Genomic DNA, 16638 nt, shown 5'->3' on the forward strand with positions numbered 1-16638 from the left:
TGACTTTAATATTAGGACATATATTTAAAGTCTGAGGACAGGGTGGGACTTAATCTTCCACTGATATTTAGGATTGCTAAAATGCAACTGAATGGGCAAAACTAGATAAGGCATTTAGCATATTAGTGGGCCAGGCAGGTAAATCACATTTGTTCATTTGGTTGCCCAATGTTTTTTGCAAGATGAGTAAAGTTGAAAGCTAGTCTCCATGTTCAGCTTCAGCTTGGATGAACTGATCAGTCAAAGTATCCATGACATGTTATGTGCATGTCAGAAGCTTGTGTGGCACTGATTTTTACTTGTTCAGAATAAGTTTTTGGTTTTTCTGGGCTGTGGGAAAATACGCTTATATTGTATAAAGGTAGGCCCTGCACTTAGTGTGATGCTGCAACCTTGTAAAATTACTAATTTCTAAGATTTATTTTAAAATATTTAAGAGAATTTCAATTATTCTGATTTCAGATTTTATACAGAAAATGATCACGATATTCCTTATTTTCCACAAGATTTTGAAGTTGCAAAATATGATGTCCTGGAAAAAGTAAGCATCTTTAGTGACCTCTCTTATGTTAGTAGAATGCAGTAGGATCAATAAATGGTTTGCAGTTCTGTATGCATTATTTTAATTTTTTGCTTTAATCTTACCAATTATTATGCCATCAGGGTCACAAAAATGAAGAACACTGTTGACAAACAAATTTAAAGTAGTGCATCTTTCAGTGCAGCCTAACTTTATTTGAAACAAAACTCTAATTTTTATCAGTATAGCATCCCTAAGGTAACAAAGGACAGTAATGTGTATATTCTTCTGGCAGTTTATACAGTTAACAAAGATTTTATATAAATACATTAAATGTAATTTAAATACAGTAAGTTTTCATTTCAAAATGGAGAAGACTTTCAGATCTCAAAATATAGAAGAAATTGTACATTGTCCAGCACAGTGAATCTCTGATACTGACTGGAGCTTCTGGGTGCTGTGGTAATGAAAATAATAAATAATTGCTGTACATTCCACTAATGCTTTCATAGCAGTACATCATGATAGTTTCCTATACAATGTGGGGGACGTGGGGAAGTATATGTTATGACAACAAACAGTTGAAGAAAACATTAACAGTATGAATGGGACATGTATTGAAATAAAAGGGTTGTGGTGTTTGGTTTTTTTTCAGATTAGTACTGAGAAAGGCAAACAAGTTGTAGTTATTGAATTGCAGTGTTCCCAGAAATCGTGTGAGTTTCCCTTTCGAATATCTGCACACTTCAGCATGTCAGATGGATTCAAGGTATGAGCTGGCTTTTGTCATTTATTTCAGTGTATTTAATAAATCCATCCCATAGTGCCAGATGCTTGTCATTCCTGTTTGCAATCGGATTACTAAATATAAATAAAAGAAAAGGTCATTCTACTAGTTTTTTGACTAACATAACTGACTGAAAGTAGGCTCCCAGACACAATGAGGCTAATTAATCTTTCCTGCAACTATTGAAGCCAATGTCAGTGTAACACAAATGAGATCAATTATTTGAATATAAACCAGGATGAATTTGCCCCATTGTGTCACGTCAAGGACCCTACTTGGAGCCAATTATTTGCCAGTCCTGTCACTTCAAAGTTGGTAAAATGACTTTTCCTGTCAGTTATTTTTAAGAATCTACCCAACCATTACAGACTTTGTGAGTAATGCAGCATGCTTGCCCTTCCTGACCCTCTAGTTCTTCTCCAGCAATCCTAAAAGCATTGCCTCTTTGGGTATGTCTATACTGCAATAAAAGACCTGGGGCACAGCTGCTGCTGGCCTGAGTTAGCTGACTTGGGCTCAGACTGTGGGGCTAAAAATTGCAGATAAGATGTTTTGGCTTGGGCTAGAGCCTGGACTATGAGATCCCTCAAGGGAGGGGGCTCTCAGATCCTGAGTTTCAGGCTGAGCTCAAACCTCTACACTGCTATTTTTAACCCCGCAGCCTGAGTCCCACTAGCCCAAGTCAGTTGATCTGGGCTCTGAGACTAGGTACAACAGGTTTTATATTGCAGTGTAGACGTACCTTGTGTGATGGGGATTACATGTACAGGTGGTGCTGTCTAGTGGTTATACCACTGGGTGCCAGCTCTGCTCCGTTTCCAGTGTCCCTCTCCAGCAATTGTTCTAATGCTAAGTGGTCCATCTTTTGTTAGGTAGCAACTACGCCTTCTGGCTGGATCACCAGTTGCATTCACTTCCTTTCAGGGTAGCAGAGTCCAACAAAATAGATACAGTCCAATGCCCCCAGAAAAGAAAGAGTCTTCAGCCCACCTACTGACTCCTGTGGGTGGAGCAGTCTTGACTCAAGGCTTACAATATCTCTGTACTCTCCTCTTCTCCAAGGTTGGGGGAGATGAACGGGTTTATGCCCCTACATACACAGGGCAGTTGGTAGGAGAGCCAAGCTCTCTCTCTCCACCAGGCTCTGACCTAGGATCCCTATGAGAGGCAGTGATAGCATATACCCATTTCAGGACTGCATCCTGGAGCCACTTCCTACCTCTTGCTTCCCCAGTCCAAGGTGTGGGCAAATGCCTCATTAAATGACCCTCCAGAAGCTAGAGCAAAAGGTTCTCTACTCTTAGGGAATGGCTAGCTCTTCCTTTAGGGCCTCTGAGGTAACTGCTGCTAGCAGAACTACTCTTGCAGCCAGGACTGCTGCTGCATTCTTACTTAGGAGTTCCCAAGGTAGGTCTCCCCCCTTCTTCTTCATACCTTGTTCTTGGCTTAGAATCTTGCACCTTTCCCAGTATTCTTAAAGAATTGCAGAAGAGCTTTTTTTATTGGGCCCCATTTTCCTTGTATCCTTGATAGTTGTTTCAAGGAAAATTTTGTTATTTAAGGCCACTGAGTTTTCTGTATAAACACCCCCTTTCACTGGTACAGTCTTTACAATCCCAAAGAATATGATCTATCGTTTCCTGGACCTGTTATGCATAATTTAGCTTTATTCTTGTTAATTAGAAATAAATTACTGCTTAACCTACGATGCCCTGTTAGAATTCTGAAAAGAACCACTTCATTCTTCCTTTCAGGGTCTTAGATTATATCAACATTGTCAACTGTTTGGCATGCTATTTGGAATTTTCTCCCCTTCGTTTAGTTTGCTCACAGTTCTTGGCATTCCTTCTTTTACTCATTTTTCATTAGGTGTCTAAATTTCAGTTTTCTTAAGGAGATTCCTTGATCAGTTTGTTCATAATTAATAGCCCTTTTGTCTGTTTGTCTTCCAGTCTTTTACATCCCTACATGCACCAGAATCCATGCTATTACTATGGTTATATCCAGTTGCACCAGTTTGGTTGTTAGCAGTAATATTGCATTCAGAATATCATTTCTGATGTCACACTTTGCATTGTAAATTGCCTGCTATCCTGAGAAGGAGTCAGAGAAGATGGCCATGGCAGCTGACCACACATCTAAAGCCCAGTTTAATGCTAGCATAATCCGTTAGCTAAACCGTAAAAGTGGATACAAAGTTAGCCTTAGAACTCGCTTGAATCTGGGTGAGGACACGCAGAAGGCTGTTTCCACTCTTCCCACAGTTCCTTCATCTTTTGAGTCATCTGTATATATATATGGGCATAGTGTCCCCACTTATCACAAATATATTGATTTCTTATATCTTGTATATTTATCATTCTTCTCCTTTTATTTATTTGATTATATTATTTCATGCCTACCTCGGGGAAATGGTTTTCCAATGATAGAGAATTTTCCCAATAACTGTAGATTTTGATCTCTTTTAGTTCTTTTTTTCCCCATTTAAGATTCTTTATCCACTCTGTACTCTGTTTACATGGGAAACTTTGAATTTTTGCCCTACTTAGCCTCCACTTAATTCCAAATAATCATTATATATTCGCTGAGTGTTGCCTAGTACTTTGGCCCAAAAGGTTAAGTCTAAGAACTTCATTCTAAAAGTGATAGGCACTTCACTGGCATAAGAATGAAGGCACCACATGCAATATGCAGTGGCTGTACTTGGATGTAGCCTAGTTTTCTCAGATTTGTGTTCACTGCTGACCTAAAGTCTTGGCATCCATACTCAATAAGTGGCCTAATTCCTGTTCTGTATAGCATTACCACATTTTTCATATCCACTCCCCAGTATGTTCCAGAGAGACTTTTAAGTAACTTAGCTCTACCTTTGTACTTTAATATTTTCAGTATGGTCCATGAGAGGCAGTCATATAGCTACAACTTTACATCTGTTTGGATTTTCCTTGTTGTGAACATCATTCCCTTACTTTAGTCCAGGGCCGCCCAGAGGATACAGGGGGCATGGGGTCTTTGGCGGCGGCGTGCCCCCGACTTTGGTGGTAATTCTGTGCAAGGGCGTCCTTCCGCTCCAGGACCCACCGCCAAAGTGCCCCAAAGACCCGCGGCGGGGGCCCCTCGCTGCCGAATTACCACTGAAGCGGGACCCGCCACCGAAGTGCCAGGTCTTCGGTGGTAATTCGGCAGCAGGGGGTCCTTTTACCCCGGGACAGAAGGACACCCCTCCACCCCCACCGCCGAAGACCCGGGGCGGAAGAAGCTCTGGGGGCCTGGGCCCCACAAGAGTTTTCTGGGGCCCCCAGAGCAAGTGAAAAACTCTCGTGGGGCTCCAAAAAACTCTCGGGGGCGCTCCTGTGAGGCCTGGGGCAAATTGTCCCACTTGCCCCTGCCCCCAGGTGGCCCTGGTTTAGTCTATGGAGAATTTGAAGGCCCGCCTGTTTCCCTATTCTGCACTTCCCTTAAATGCATAATTGAAAGTGCTGCCAAAAGAATAAAAGTTTCTACTTTTTGTCCATATGACACAAGACAGCAACAAATAATGTGATCGCTATTCCTGTACTCGTCTCCTTGGGGAGGTTATTTATCATGATGTTAAATAGGGTTGAGCTAATTACACTCCTCTGTGGAGTTCCTTTTGCAGTTGTGTATGTGTTGGAAAAAGCTTTCCCTATTCAGACTAGTTGATTTGCTGAAGTCCCTTACCCATATATACATTCTTCCTATAATATCCATGGAGCCTACTTTATGAAGTAGTCGTACTCTCCATAACATATCATAGGCTTTTCTATGTCCAAAAAGGTTATTTCCCCCACCCCCATTCCAAATTGTCTGTTTCCCATTTAAGATTCTCCTCCAACTGGAGCAAGCTCTGTATGTGCAGAGGGGTGGAGTCATCTGGACCCGGAACTGCTCCTCAACCCCTTCTGTCTCAGTGTAGGGTTTATGTGCCCCATCACACTCTTAAAACCTGTTACGCTAGAGCTCTAGATTAACTTTACGCACAAGTCTCTCAGCTGGTAGTGTGACATGCCACAAAACTGGGACACTTCTGTAAGTCTTGTTTTTCTTATGTATCTTGATGTTGTCATTCGCAGAGTAAAGAACACTTCATAGCAACTAAGACTTCTGAAGAAATAAGAGAAAATTATGAGATTTATATTGAAGATTTGAAGAACCAGGATTTTCTATTAAGAGAAACCTTTCCACCAAGTGCAGACTATTTAGCCTCTATGAAATTACAAGAGGTTAGTATGACTTATTTGTTTGTATTCTTCTAGTCTTGATGATTTATATTAGTTTCTGATTCTGAGTGTGAGGATTATGGTTTAGATGTAAGTAGTAGAATATAATAGGTTAGGGAAAATGGTATTTATGGGCTAATGTTTTGAAAGATTTTTAGGAATAATGAACTAATGGTTTACATTACTTTACTCTAACATATGAAAAGCAAATTTAATCACGCTGTAGAGAATTCCCAGGATTCGTATTCCCACTGTAGGTAAGTACATAGAATACTCTATCAAAGTCCATGGGAGTTGTGCCCAAAAAATGTCAGGATATTGTACGATTTGATGTTTTCAAGTGCCAGAATTCTCACTCATTCATAGCCTTGATCCAATTTCCACTGAAGTCTGTAGGAACAGACAACAGTGAGTTGGTCCTGGCCCCAGGAGTATTTTTCAAATAGGTTTGATTATCTATCTGCTATTGAAAATAGATGTAGTGTGATACAACTTTTTTTTCCATGTACATTTTTACTGTAACCAATCTACCTTTGCCCCAGATAAGCTAAACTACGCGTTGACACAAAACTGGCTTTAAGATGATATCACCTATATCCAGGAAATGTTAGAATCCCTTGTATTGTTTTCTCTGAAGCAATACAGCTATTGTCACTAAAACTTCACTACCTTCCAACAGTTCTTTTCTATTCTAAGCATAGAGAAACATTTGTGTTGTGTCTGATACTGCTCTGCAGTAACTGCTGGAAAACGTTGTTTATGGCAACAACTGGAGCTCAAAAATACTGCAAAAAAAACCCCAAAACAAATTTTAATAATGTTCCTCAGTACATATTAGAAAATCTCTCCATACTTTCTTTAGCTGCTTTGGATGTATGGATTGCACTGGTTTTCATGGTCCTTCCTTTCTTCTCTAGCTTTGCATCCCCTGTTTTTACCTGTATGAGAGGAATATCTTTGTGATAGATTATACAATTTTTTGCAGCTTTTTGAACCAGGAGAAATAGTATGCACCCTAAATGAAGACAATCATTTTGAATCCATCCATCCTGAACTTACAGGAATCAACTGCATAATAAAGAAAATAGTAAGGACATGCAGTCCATTCTAGCAAAGCTTACTGTTTGCAATCCATTGTCCTATTCATTGCATAAACAATAGATCCATCATTCAACAGCTGATTGGCTCCTGCCCTCACTGAAATTGGAAACAATTTTGGGGTAGTCTGTCACAAAGAATAATGGAGGAAAGGAAAGAGGGAGCAGGGAGCGATTGAGTTAGCTGAAGAGTCTGTGCAAGACAGAAACTCAGTATGAGTTTAGGGAATTGATTAGAAAAATTGTTCACAAGAGTTATGACTGTGGTGAAAGTGGTTTGGAGATGGTTTAAAGGGAAAAGAGAGAGAATTGCATTGTAGTAAATTTTTTTGTGGAGTTTCTTCCAGCGGAGCTGGCAGAATATGCCACCTAATCTGGAGCTTGTTTGCACTATATTTTAATAATAAATCCCATTCATTATCAGATACTCCACTCAACTTTCAAGCAAGAACATGACCTCATGCTTTGCCACGCTCCACATCCAGAAGACTTTTTGCAAGCAAGTCTCCCATTCAAGTCAATTGGCCTAAATAAGTCTTAGTAAATGTTAACACATATATTGTAGCGTATCACTTATGAGAACAGGGAAATCAATGGGAGTTTTACCAGTGTTAGAACTGGAGGAGCAAGTTCTGCATCTCTGTTTCTTTTATTAACTGATATTTGTTTACTGCAGCTACTTCTAGAGGAAGCCATAAATTCAAGCACTTTATCCCAAGAAACTAGTGCTTTTGTGGAACTGATCTGGGCAGAAGCACTTGGTCATTTGGATCATTTACTACTTGAACCAGTAAACAACATCAGCCTAAATGACGTAAGTTAATTTTACTTAGAAATGGTTACTCTTTAGGAACCAGTGTTATCTAAGTATTAATATAAGTATTTTGTTTCAAGCGGGAGTATTTTGCCCTTTCCAACCTGGGATCGGAACTATACTAGATACAGTTGTATTTAAACACGCCTCCACAACTGTATCTAGTGTTTGTGTGTGTGTGTGTGTGTATCCAGAGACTGTTGTGGGTGCATTTTATAAACCAATTAATATATACATTAAATAAATTTAAACATACCATTTGATGTGTAGATATGGGAGCCTGTCTACTGCAATTTCCTATTCATTTCTCATAAGTCACCAGGCATTTGGTAGATAACATTCAGTCATTGCCAGTGTAGGTAAGATATGAACCACAGTCCTAGAAGTGAAAAAGTCTGTATCTCAGTGTGTCCCTCTGTAAGAATTAAGTTGATAAAATTCATATATTCTGACTGGCTTCACTGCCAAAGTAGTTAATTTGTAAGAGAAACATCATTATGTGCAATTTCCTAAGAAAAAGTCTTAAGTTTTTAAAATATAAGTATTTAAAAGCTGTGGTTCAGTTAGGAATGTTGCCAAAGGGCCATTTTGAAGCCAGGATCAACTTTGGATCAATATTGATATAGAGTAGAACTTGGTTACGAAGTCCCTGGCTTATGTCATCACTATTACACTACTGGATGTTACTTATGGTTTGTGTAAATTATATTGAAATTTGCCTCTTTCCTACTGCCCTGTGATCATCAAACTATCACCTGGCATTCTACAGAAAGGATCAAATGGGAATGTATTACAAGTAACAGCTGTATTGAAATTCAGTACAGCTATGCAAGCAAATCTATTTCCTCTAGGAATGATGTCCCTAGCCTCTGTTTGTCAGAGGATGCAGATGTATGGCAGAAGAGAGATCACTTGATCATTACTTGTTAGGTTCATTCCCTCTGGGGCAGCTGGCATTGCCACTGTCGGTAGACAGGATACTGGGCTGGATCAACCTTTGTTCTGACCCAGTATGGCCATTCTTATGTTCTATTTCCTGTTTTATTTCAAATTTGGACAGAATGTCAAATGGATAATGGTACTTCAGTGCAATCTTCAGTCTCTTGCTATAAATAGGTGTTCGCCTTATGTACCGATAGATAAACTAATGATTTAGAAGTTTAATTAATATTTATTGTTATCTTCTTGCAGTTTCCAACCATAAACCCTCTGGGATTGTTTTCCATTATTTAATAAAGAGTTAGTCTGACCTTGTGAATTTACAAGAAACTAAAGCACTTCCAGCTAATTAAATCCATGTTCTTTTTTGTTGTATACTTGGGGTGCATCCTGCTCCCCTTACTTCGTGAGTAGTCCTACTGAAATCAGCACGACTACTTGCGGAGTATCTCAGCATGAAGGTAGAATTAGGTCCTTGGTTTTGAATGCCAAACTCAGATACAAAAAGGCTTACTGATGTTGCAATAACAAAGAATAAACAAAAAAGTATTATCTTAGGCCATGTCTACATCTAAAATTTTGCAGCGCTGGTTGTTACAGCTGTATTAGTACAGCTGTATAGGGCCAGCGCTGCGGAGTGGCCACACTTACAGCAACCAGCGCTGCAAGTGGTGTTAGATGTGGCCACACTGCAGCGCTGTTGGGCGGCTTCAAGGGGGGTTCCGGGACCGAGAGAGCAAACCGGGAAAGGAAACCAGCTTCGCCGCGGTTTGCTCTCTCGGTCCCGGAGCCAGCCAGCAAACCGCGGGGAAGGAGACCTGCTTGCTCGGGGTTCCGGGACCGAGAGAGCAAACCGGGAACGCCGCGGTTTGCTCTCTCGGTCCCGGAGCCAGCCAGCAAACCGCGGGGAAGGAGACCTGCTTGCTCGGGGTTCCGGGACCGAGAGAGCAAACCGGGAACGCCGCGGTTTGCTCTCTCGGTCCCGGAGCCAGCCAGCAAACCGCGGGGAAGGAGACCTGCTTGCTCGGGGTTCCGGGACCGAGAGAGCAAACCGGGAACGCCGCGGTTTGCTCTCTCGGTCCCGGAGCCAGCCAGCAAACCGCGGGGAAGGAGACCTGCTTGCTCGGGGTTCCGGGACCGAGAGAGCAAACCGCGGCGAAGCTGGTTTCCTTTCCCGGTTTGCTCTCTCGGTCCCGGAACCCCGAGCAAGCAGGTCTCCTTCCCCGCGGTTTGCTGGCTGGCTCCGGGACCGAGAGAGCAAACCGCGGCGTTCCCGGTTTGCTCTCTCGGTCCCGGAACCCCGAGCAAGCAGGTCTCCTTCCCCGCGGTTTGCTGGCTGGCTCCGGGACCGAGAGAGCAAACCGCGGCGTTCCCGGTTTGCTCTCTCGGTCCCGGAACCCCGAGCAAGCAGGTCTCCTTCCCCGCGGTTTGCTGGCTGGCTCCGGGACCGAGAGAGCAAACCGCGGCGTTCCCGGTTTGCTCTCTCGGTCCCGGAACCCCGAGCAAGCAGGTCTCCTTCCCCGCGGTTGCTGGCTGGCTCCGGGACCGAGAGAGCAAACCGGGAAAGGAAACCAGCTTGATTACCAGAGGCTTCCTCCTTCCACGGAGGTCAAGAAAAGCGCTGGTGAGTGTCTACATTGCATTACCAGCGCTGGATCACCAGCGCTGGATCCTCTACACCCGAGACAAAACGGGAGTACGGCCAGCGCTGCAAACAGGGAGTTGCAGCGCTGGTGATGCCCTGCAGATGTGGACACTCTCAAAGTTGCAGCGCTGTAACTCCCTCACCAGCGCTGCAACTTTCTGATGTAGACAAGCCCTTAGTGTGGAAAGAAATTACCCTCTATTTCTAGTATTTACCTTTTTCAGGCTTGTTATACTGTTTTGTCAGGATTTCATATTTAATAATCTCTTCTCTTGAAGGTGAGCAAAGGGGAAGGTATTCTACTTCAAATAAAGAATGCAATGAATGAGGGAACAGCAGCAAAGGCACTGAAAGTGATGATGATGGAGTTCTATCGAATTATACGTCACAAAAGTGGAATAGACTATAATATTACCAAAAAACTGTTATCTAGCAAACAGGACCTCTGTCAGGTAACACTTTCAGATTGTTAGCAAGCTCTGATGTGTCCTGTATAGTGTCACTTATAAATACTGTTACACCAGTGAGTAGGATATTTTTTCACTCTTGCAAGGGCTACTAAAGTTCCATTGTGAATCCAGATAGCAATGGGGGGCTTACCAGTGGTGCAAAAAAGTTACATTTAAAATATGGTTGATATAATTATCTTTGGCCATAGGAATGTTTCTGATACCAGAAGTCCCACATCCCATAAATCTTGCCCATGACTGATGATGTGGCAACAATATAATCTTTTTATAGTTTAATGTTGTATAATTAATTTGTGTGCAGGTTAGGTACCCCATCATGATATGTTGTTATACAGATCATACTATATGATCACAATGGTCCCTTTTGACCTTGGAATCTATGAATATGCATTAATAAAATGTGTGTGTGTGCCACTTCTCCAGGCACAAGCTGGTGCTGGGTTGCTTGGCCTCCCCACCCTGTTTCCATCCTCAGAGCAGGACAACTCCCTGCTAAGGTTTGGGAATTGGATTGGTCCGAGCAGGGCCGGCTCCAGGGTTTTTCCACCCCAAGCAGTGGCGGGAGGGTGGGGGAAGCCGTGATCACAATCGGCGGCAGCTCCACCATGCGACTTTCTTCTTCGGCGGCAATTCAGTGGCAGGTCTTTCTCTCCGAGAGGCACCAAGGGACCTGCCGCCGAAAAGCCCGACTTGCCGCCCCTTCCCCTTGGCCGCCTCAAGCACCTGCTTGCTGAGCTGGTGCCTGGAGGCGGCCCTTGGTCCGAGTCTTGTAATAACATGATCTCAATCCCTCACCGTTCCCCCCTCTTCTAGGCTGTGAAGCCCAGCTTTGTGCATTGCTTTTAGTGCCATTGCCCTCCTGATTGGCCAGTGGCACAGCTAACACCACAGGATGGCTGCTGAGTGGCAGCCAGGGAGTGGAGACAGTCCCAAGAGCAAAGTCAAAATGGCAGCCAGCAAACAGAAAGTACTGACTTGCTGAGTTGTTGTGAGATGGTCCAAGGCTTGGAGTGATTTTGGAGTTTTATGAAAGCAGTTTAACTGTATCTGCCATGTTTTGTTTACATAAGTTGCCACACCTGGTTTCACTTTTGCTATTCACGCTAATAGATAAGTTGAAATAGTCTCTGCTTTTATCTTCAGTTCCAGTATTATTTCACTATAATTAGTGTGAATGATTTTCTTTTACTATAATTTTCTCTCTCTTTCTTTATTCTGGGTTTTGGTTATTTTCTAGATTAAATGTAACAAATATAAAATGACTCCTCCCAAAAAAGTCACCAAAAATGTAGATAATTAGAACACTGTTCACTAGTCACTACAGTATATTATCCACATATCAATTCTAATGTATATCTTTATATTTTAGCTAATCAGAGACATGCTTAATGTCTGCGAAACAAGTATGTCAAGCCCTAACCCACCATCTCTTGCTAAATACCGGGCTTTAAGGTGCAAGATAGAAGCTATCAATCCAAACAGTGAAGAATTTCTCAATGTTAAACAGCAGGTGTTGAAAAATAATCACAGGTGGGTGTTTAATAGTGATAAAATGACCTCAGTTGAATTATAGGAATAATACATAAAATACATATAGTGAGGGGTGGGCCACCAGATTCTGCCACAGCAGTGAGATCTTTGGCTTGCTCCTCCAGTTCTCACACTGGTAAAACTCCCATTGATTTCTACTCCACTCCAGAGCCAGCAGGGTTGTGGAGTAGGCAGAGCTGGCCATTACAAAAGCAAAGTAAGCAGGCATAGCAGGTCAGGTGTTTGTCCTATTCCTCCTCCATTTCTGAGACCAAAGGAAGAGAAAAGAACTTGCTCCCATACCTTCCCTAGGACCAGAACTAGATGGGAAGAAATTCATGCCCAGTCATCAGCTCCAGCAGCTTGGGGCTGTGTCCTTGCTGGGCCCTGCAGATTGTACAGCCAGCATGATAGGTCATTGGTAGCTCACTCCCAACTCTAAAAACAGCTGGATCTTGGCCCCAGTTGTTCTTCCTGCCCATCTTTGCTTGGATCAGCTCTATAAGATACATCTTCTTCTACTATGATGTACATTTGGATTGAATAGAAACAAATTCATTATGACAGTATCTGATAAGACTGCTAAAACTGCTCTATTTTTTGTTTCATTATTCAAGGCCTCAGTTTTGAAAAACACATCATCCTTTTTGGAAGGAACTATTTTTAAATTTGTTTTAATTAGATTTTACGGCTTCTGTGTTTGTTTCTGAATGTCAGTGTTTATTTTCAGGCATTTTAACGCTGATCTTTTTTTAAGTGTGAATTTTTTATTTCAGCTATTTTTAATTTTCCTCGTATTTATTTAAAAAACCTGCCCCCTCTCTTTTGAGGATCTCCTTAGCCCCTTTCAAACAATTCTCATTCATGTAAAAAAATATAAATTAAATGTTCTTTTGTATATACTTTCAAAAGCTTACTCTCTAATGTATATTTCATTTGGATTCTATTTAATTGTATTGGTTGGTGTTATACTAGAGACCCTATCTTGTAATTAACCAGTAAAATTAAACATGAAAAAATGAATAAACTCATAGAAATAAAGTTAGCCAGACTATATGGTCTTAGTTTTTGGGACACTGCATTTGATTTACTGTAAAAGATAATTTTTTCAAAAATTAAACTGCTGTGGAAATAGATGTTGAAGGAGCAGGCTTAAACAGTCTTCTAAAAAAGAAACTTTGTATAGTAGCTCCATAAGTAGGGACATTAAAAAATATTTGTAATCCTCAAAAAACCCTCCTTGGGTAAAGTTTTCCCAAGTGCCTAAGTAACTTAGGAGCCTAAGTCCTGTTTACAAAAGTGACATAGGTACTTAGGAGGTGATAGCCTTGTCTACACTACAAATGGCTTGCTGGTATACTGGCAACATAAGCTGCATCTACACAAAGGGCTCTGACAAAAGGAGTTTTTCTGCCCAGTTTGGAATACCAAGTCCCTGAACCACAGAAGCACTCATCTGTCACCATAGCTGCATCTAAACGGGGGGTTCTGCCGCATAGCTATGTTGGCTGGAGGGGATGGGCTTTTTACACCCCTGACTGACAGCTGTGCCAACAAAACTTTGTGATGAAGACCTGGCCTCATTCTTTTTGAAGTCATGGGGACTTAGGAGCCTAAGGTCACAGCCTGGTCTACACTACAAAATTAGATCAACATAAGCCACCTTGCGTTGACTTAGTTGTACATGTGTCTATACTTACATTTGTCTTCCGCTGATGTAAGTGTCCAGTTACAGGGATGCAGTAACACCACCTCCTTGAATGGTGTTGAGCCATGGTCAATGTACTGAGGTTAATGCAGCACGAGTACTGACACTGTGTGACTTATATTGACCCTAACAGTTCTCCAGCAGCTGTCCCACAATACCTGACTGCTCAGGTCACAGTTTTGAACTCCACTGCCAGCGGTGTCAGATACCAGAAGCCACTACTGCTCCTTTAAAATCCCTGCATATTTTTAAAAGTCTTTTCCTGGTTGCCTAGCCTGGCGAGCATACCTAGCATCTCTCCCTTGTTGTAAGCAACTAACCATGCTGGCTCCACTCACTAGATTTGCTACTGCTTGGAGCAGACAGTAGGTATTGGATCTCCTGAGCCTATGAGGAGAAGAGACTGTGCAGACACAGCTTTGGAGCAGTCATAGGAACATGGAAATCTGCCAGAGATTGCACAGGTGATGCAGGCAAAGGGGTACGGTAGGAATCACAGCAGTGCCAGGTGAAAACGAAGGACCTGCAGCAGGCATCCTAGAACCAGGGCAGCAGAAAGTCAATCCAGTGTCTAGCTACAGACCTGCTGCTTTTACAATGAACTGAATGTCACTTTTGAAAATGATGCAAAGGCCTGACTTAACCTCCAGTGTAGATGCAGCAGGTTTAATGGGAAAATGCTTCTGTTGTCCTAGCTAATGTCACTCAGGGAGGTAGAGTTCCTACAGCAATGAAGAAATCTCTTCTGTTGCTATAATCTCCATCTGCACTATGGGGTTACAGCAGTGTATGCTGTACTCCTGTAGTACCCATTGTGTAGACATTTCCTTAAGAGCCAAGTCACTTAGGTACTTTTGAAAAATTTACCCCTTATTTTAACTCTGAAGGTTGTCTCCTGTCGGAGGCAGAGCCTGGGAGTGATACCAATAAACAGCATGCTGGAGCATTACATGGTCCAGATCAATGGATCCTGCTCCAAGTCTGGACTTCCCAGGATCTGAAAGGATACCAAAAAAGGCAAATTTTAAAAAAGCTTTGCTAAATTCCTCTCTGCTCGTGCTACTGAGGGATTCAGCACCAGATTCCTACTACTCTGAATATATTATTTAAATATCTTTGAGAGGATCCCATCAAGATTGTTTTGTAATTGAATACGTATTTTGTATGTAGCTGAGCTTGTGGCAGGATTGTTCGAACTGAGCTTGTAGGCCCAGATCATCAGGTGCCTAAATATCTTTAACTCCCATTGATTCATGGAGTTGGGCACCTAAATAGTTTTTAAGCCTTAGTCAGTGTACTACAACTTCCAGCAGCCATTGGTCCTTTCTACAGTGTAGACAGGCCCTTCGTCACTTACAGTACAAATTAGCTGGAGACCATTCTTTATCACCCCAGTGCCCTTTTATTTCTCTGTCTTTTCCCGCCACCACCTATATACAGCTATATACAGTTCAGTATCAATCAGGTAGCCCCTTGGCGAACAGCTTGCTCTTCCAGCTAGCTGGGAGCAACAGGCCCTCACTTTCCTGTCCTCCCTCACCTACTTCCTTCCTGCTAGCTTTATAGGCCTTCCCCCATCAAGCTCACAACCTGTCAGCTCCAATCTTTTCCCCTTACTGGGAGCTAAGCTAGCAGGCTCTGTGCTAACGGGCTGAGTCAGTGCCTTTTGGCCAGCACCCTGTTACATATAGCCTCAACAGACAAGTGTCACTGGCTGCTGGGAGTTGTAGTGTAAGGCAGCTACATTCTGTGCAGACCATAAGCTAGAAGCTCTTCCTCTTAGGTCACCCAGACCGTTGACTTCAAAAGGACAATGAATGAGTAGGCCTGATAGATGGAAACTTTAAAATTTTGGAAAACTAACATTCTGATTTTTTCACAGTTCTGCCATAGCTTGAACTCTGTGAAACAAATACATTGTATAAAAAAGGGGGAAACCTACTATGAGATTACAGGCAATCACAGATTAGATAGCTGCTATAGAATTACAATTTGTATTCCTGTTTGCCTTTAATATTTAAATATTTCCAGTATGTTTTCAGTAAATGTTCCTTTGTACTGTGTCTGGTTCTTGTAATTATGAAAGAAAAACAAATGAAGAGTAGTCATTTCTTTGAGGTACATATTCTTCACTCTTTAGCTATTAATTGAATTTGAATACACTTTCTAACTCACATTGCCTCAAAGTTTATTTTCAATTTCTTGCAGTGACTGTCCAGTGCAAGTTTTACAAATATACAGAGTTGGCAGAATAAGTGAAACAGCAGAGTTTCTGAGCAATCCTGGGAATGTTCAGTCCTTATTCCATGCATCATCTGTGCGCAACTTCGTTGGAATTCTCTCCCGGTAAGAACTTGCAGTATTTTTTCTCTAAGGTTTTCCAGCATCTTTTTACTTTTTTGTTTAATATTTTGAGTTTATAAAGGACTCATTTTCTTTGACATTAAGCAAACGTTTACTTTAATGTTTGAGCATTAACATTTATGCAGGTACATCACAATAGAAAAATTTACCTTTTATTTTGAACAGATGAATTAAAAGATGTGATATTCTCTTGAAAACGGGTCTAGGGTGGATATAAGTGGTCAGATATCATGGTAATAAGCATAATTTAAATACCTGGTAAAGAAAGAACTTAATTTTTTTTCAGTGTGTTCTATTTAAGATTAATTACTAACCTAATAAAATATAGAGAGAGTGGAAAGAGTAATAAATGTGAATAATATATCCCTTCTTCTACCACAGGGGTAGGCAACCTATGGCACGCGTGCCGAAGGCAGCACACAAGCGGATTTTCAGTGGCACTCACGCTGCCCAGATCCTGGCCGCTGATCTGAGGGGCTCTGCATTTAATTTAATTTTAATGAAGCTTCTTAAACATTTTAAA

At 41.7% G+C, this 16638-nt stretch overlaps 1 protein-coding gene across 1 annotated transcript in view; it reads left to right on the top strand.

Moving 5' to 3' along the window:
- PARP4 (poly(ADP-ribose) polymerase family member 4) overlaps positions 1-16638 on the top strand; it is a 79156-nt gene that overhangs the window by 23976 nt on the left and 38542 nt on the right. Inside the window, 7 exon segments of the mRNA XM_030561355.1 lie at positions 463-541; positions 1176-1289; positions 5402-5551; positions 7322-7459; positions 10322-10495; positions 11883-12043; positions 15960-16110. Coding sequence (XP_030417215.1) covers positions 463-541; positions 1176-1289; positions 5402-5551; positions 7322-7459; positions 10322-10495; positions 11883-12043; positions 15960-16110 — 967 coding nt within the window.

This window comes from Gopherus evgoodei, chromosome 1 (genome assembly GCF_007399415.2).
Source record: "Gopherus evgoodei ecotype Sinaloan lineage chromosome 1, rGopEvg1_v1.p, whole genome shotgun sequence".
Taxonomy (NCBI): domain Eukaryota; kingdom Metazoa; phylum Chordata; order Testudines; family Testudinidae; genus Gopherus; species Gopherus evgoodei.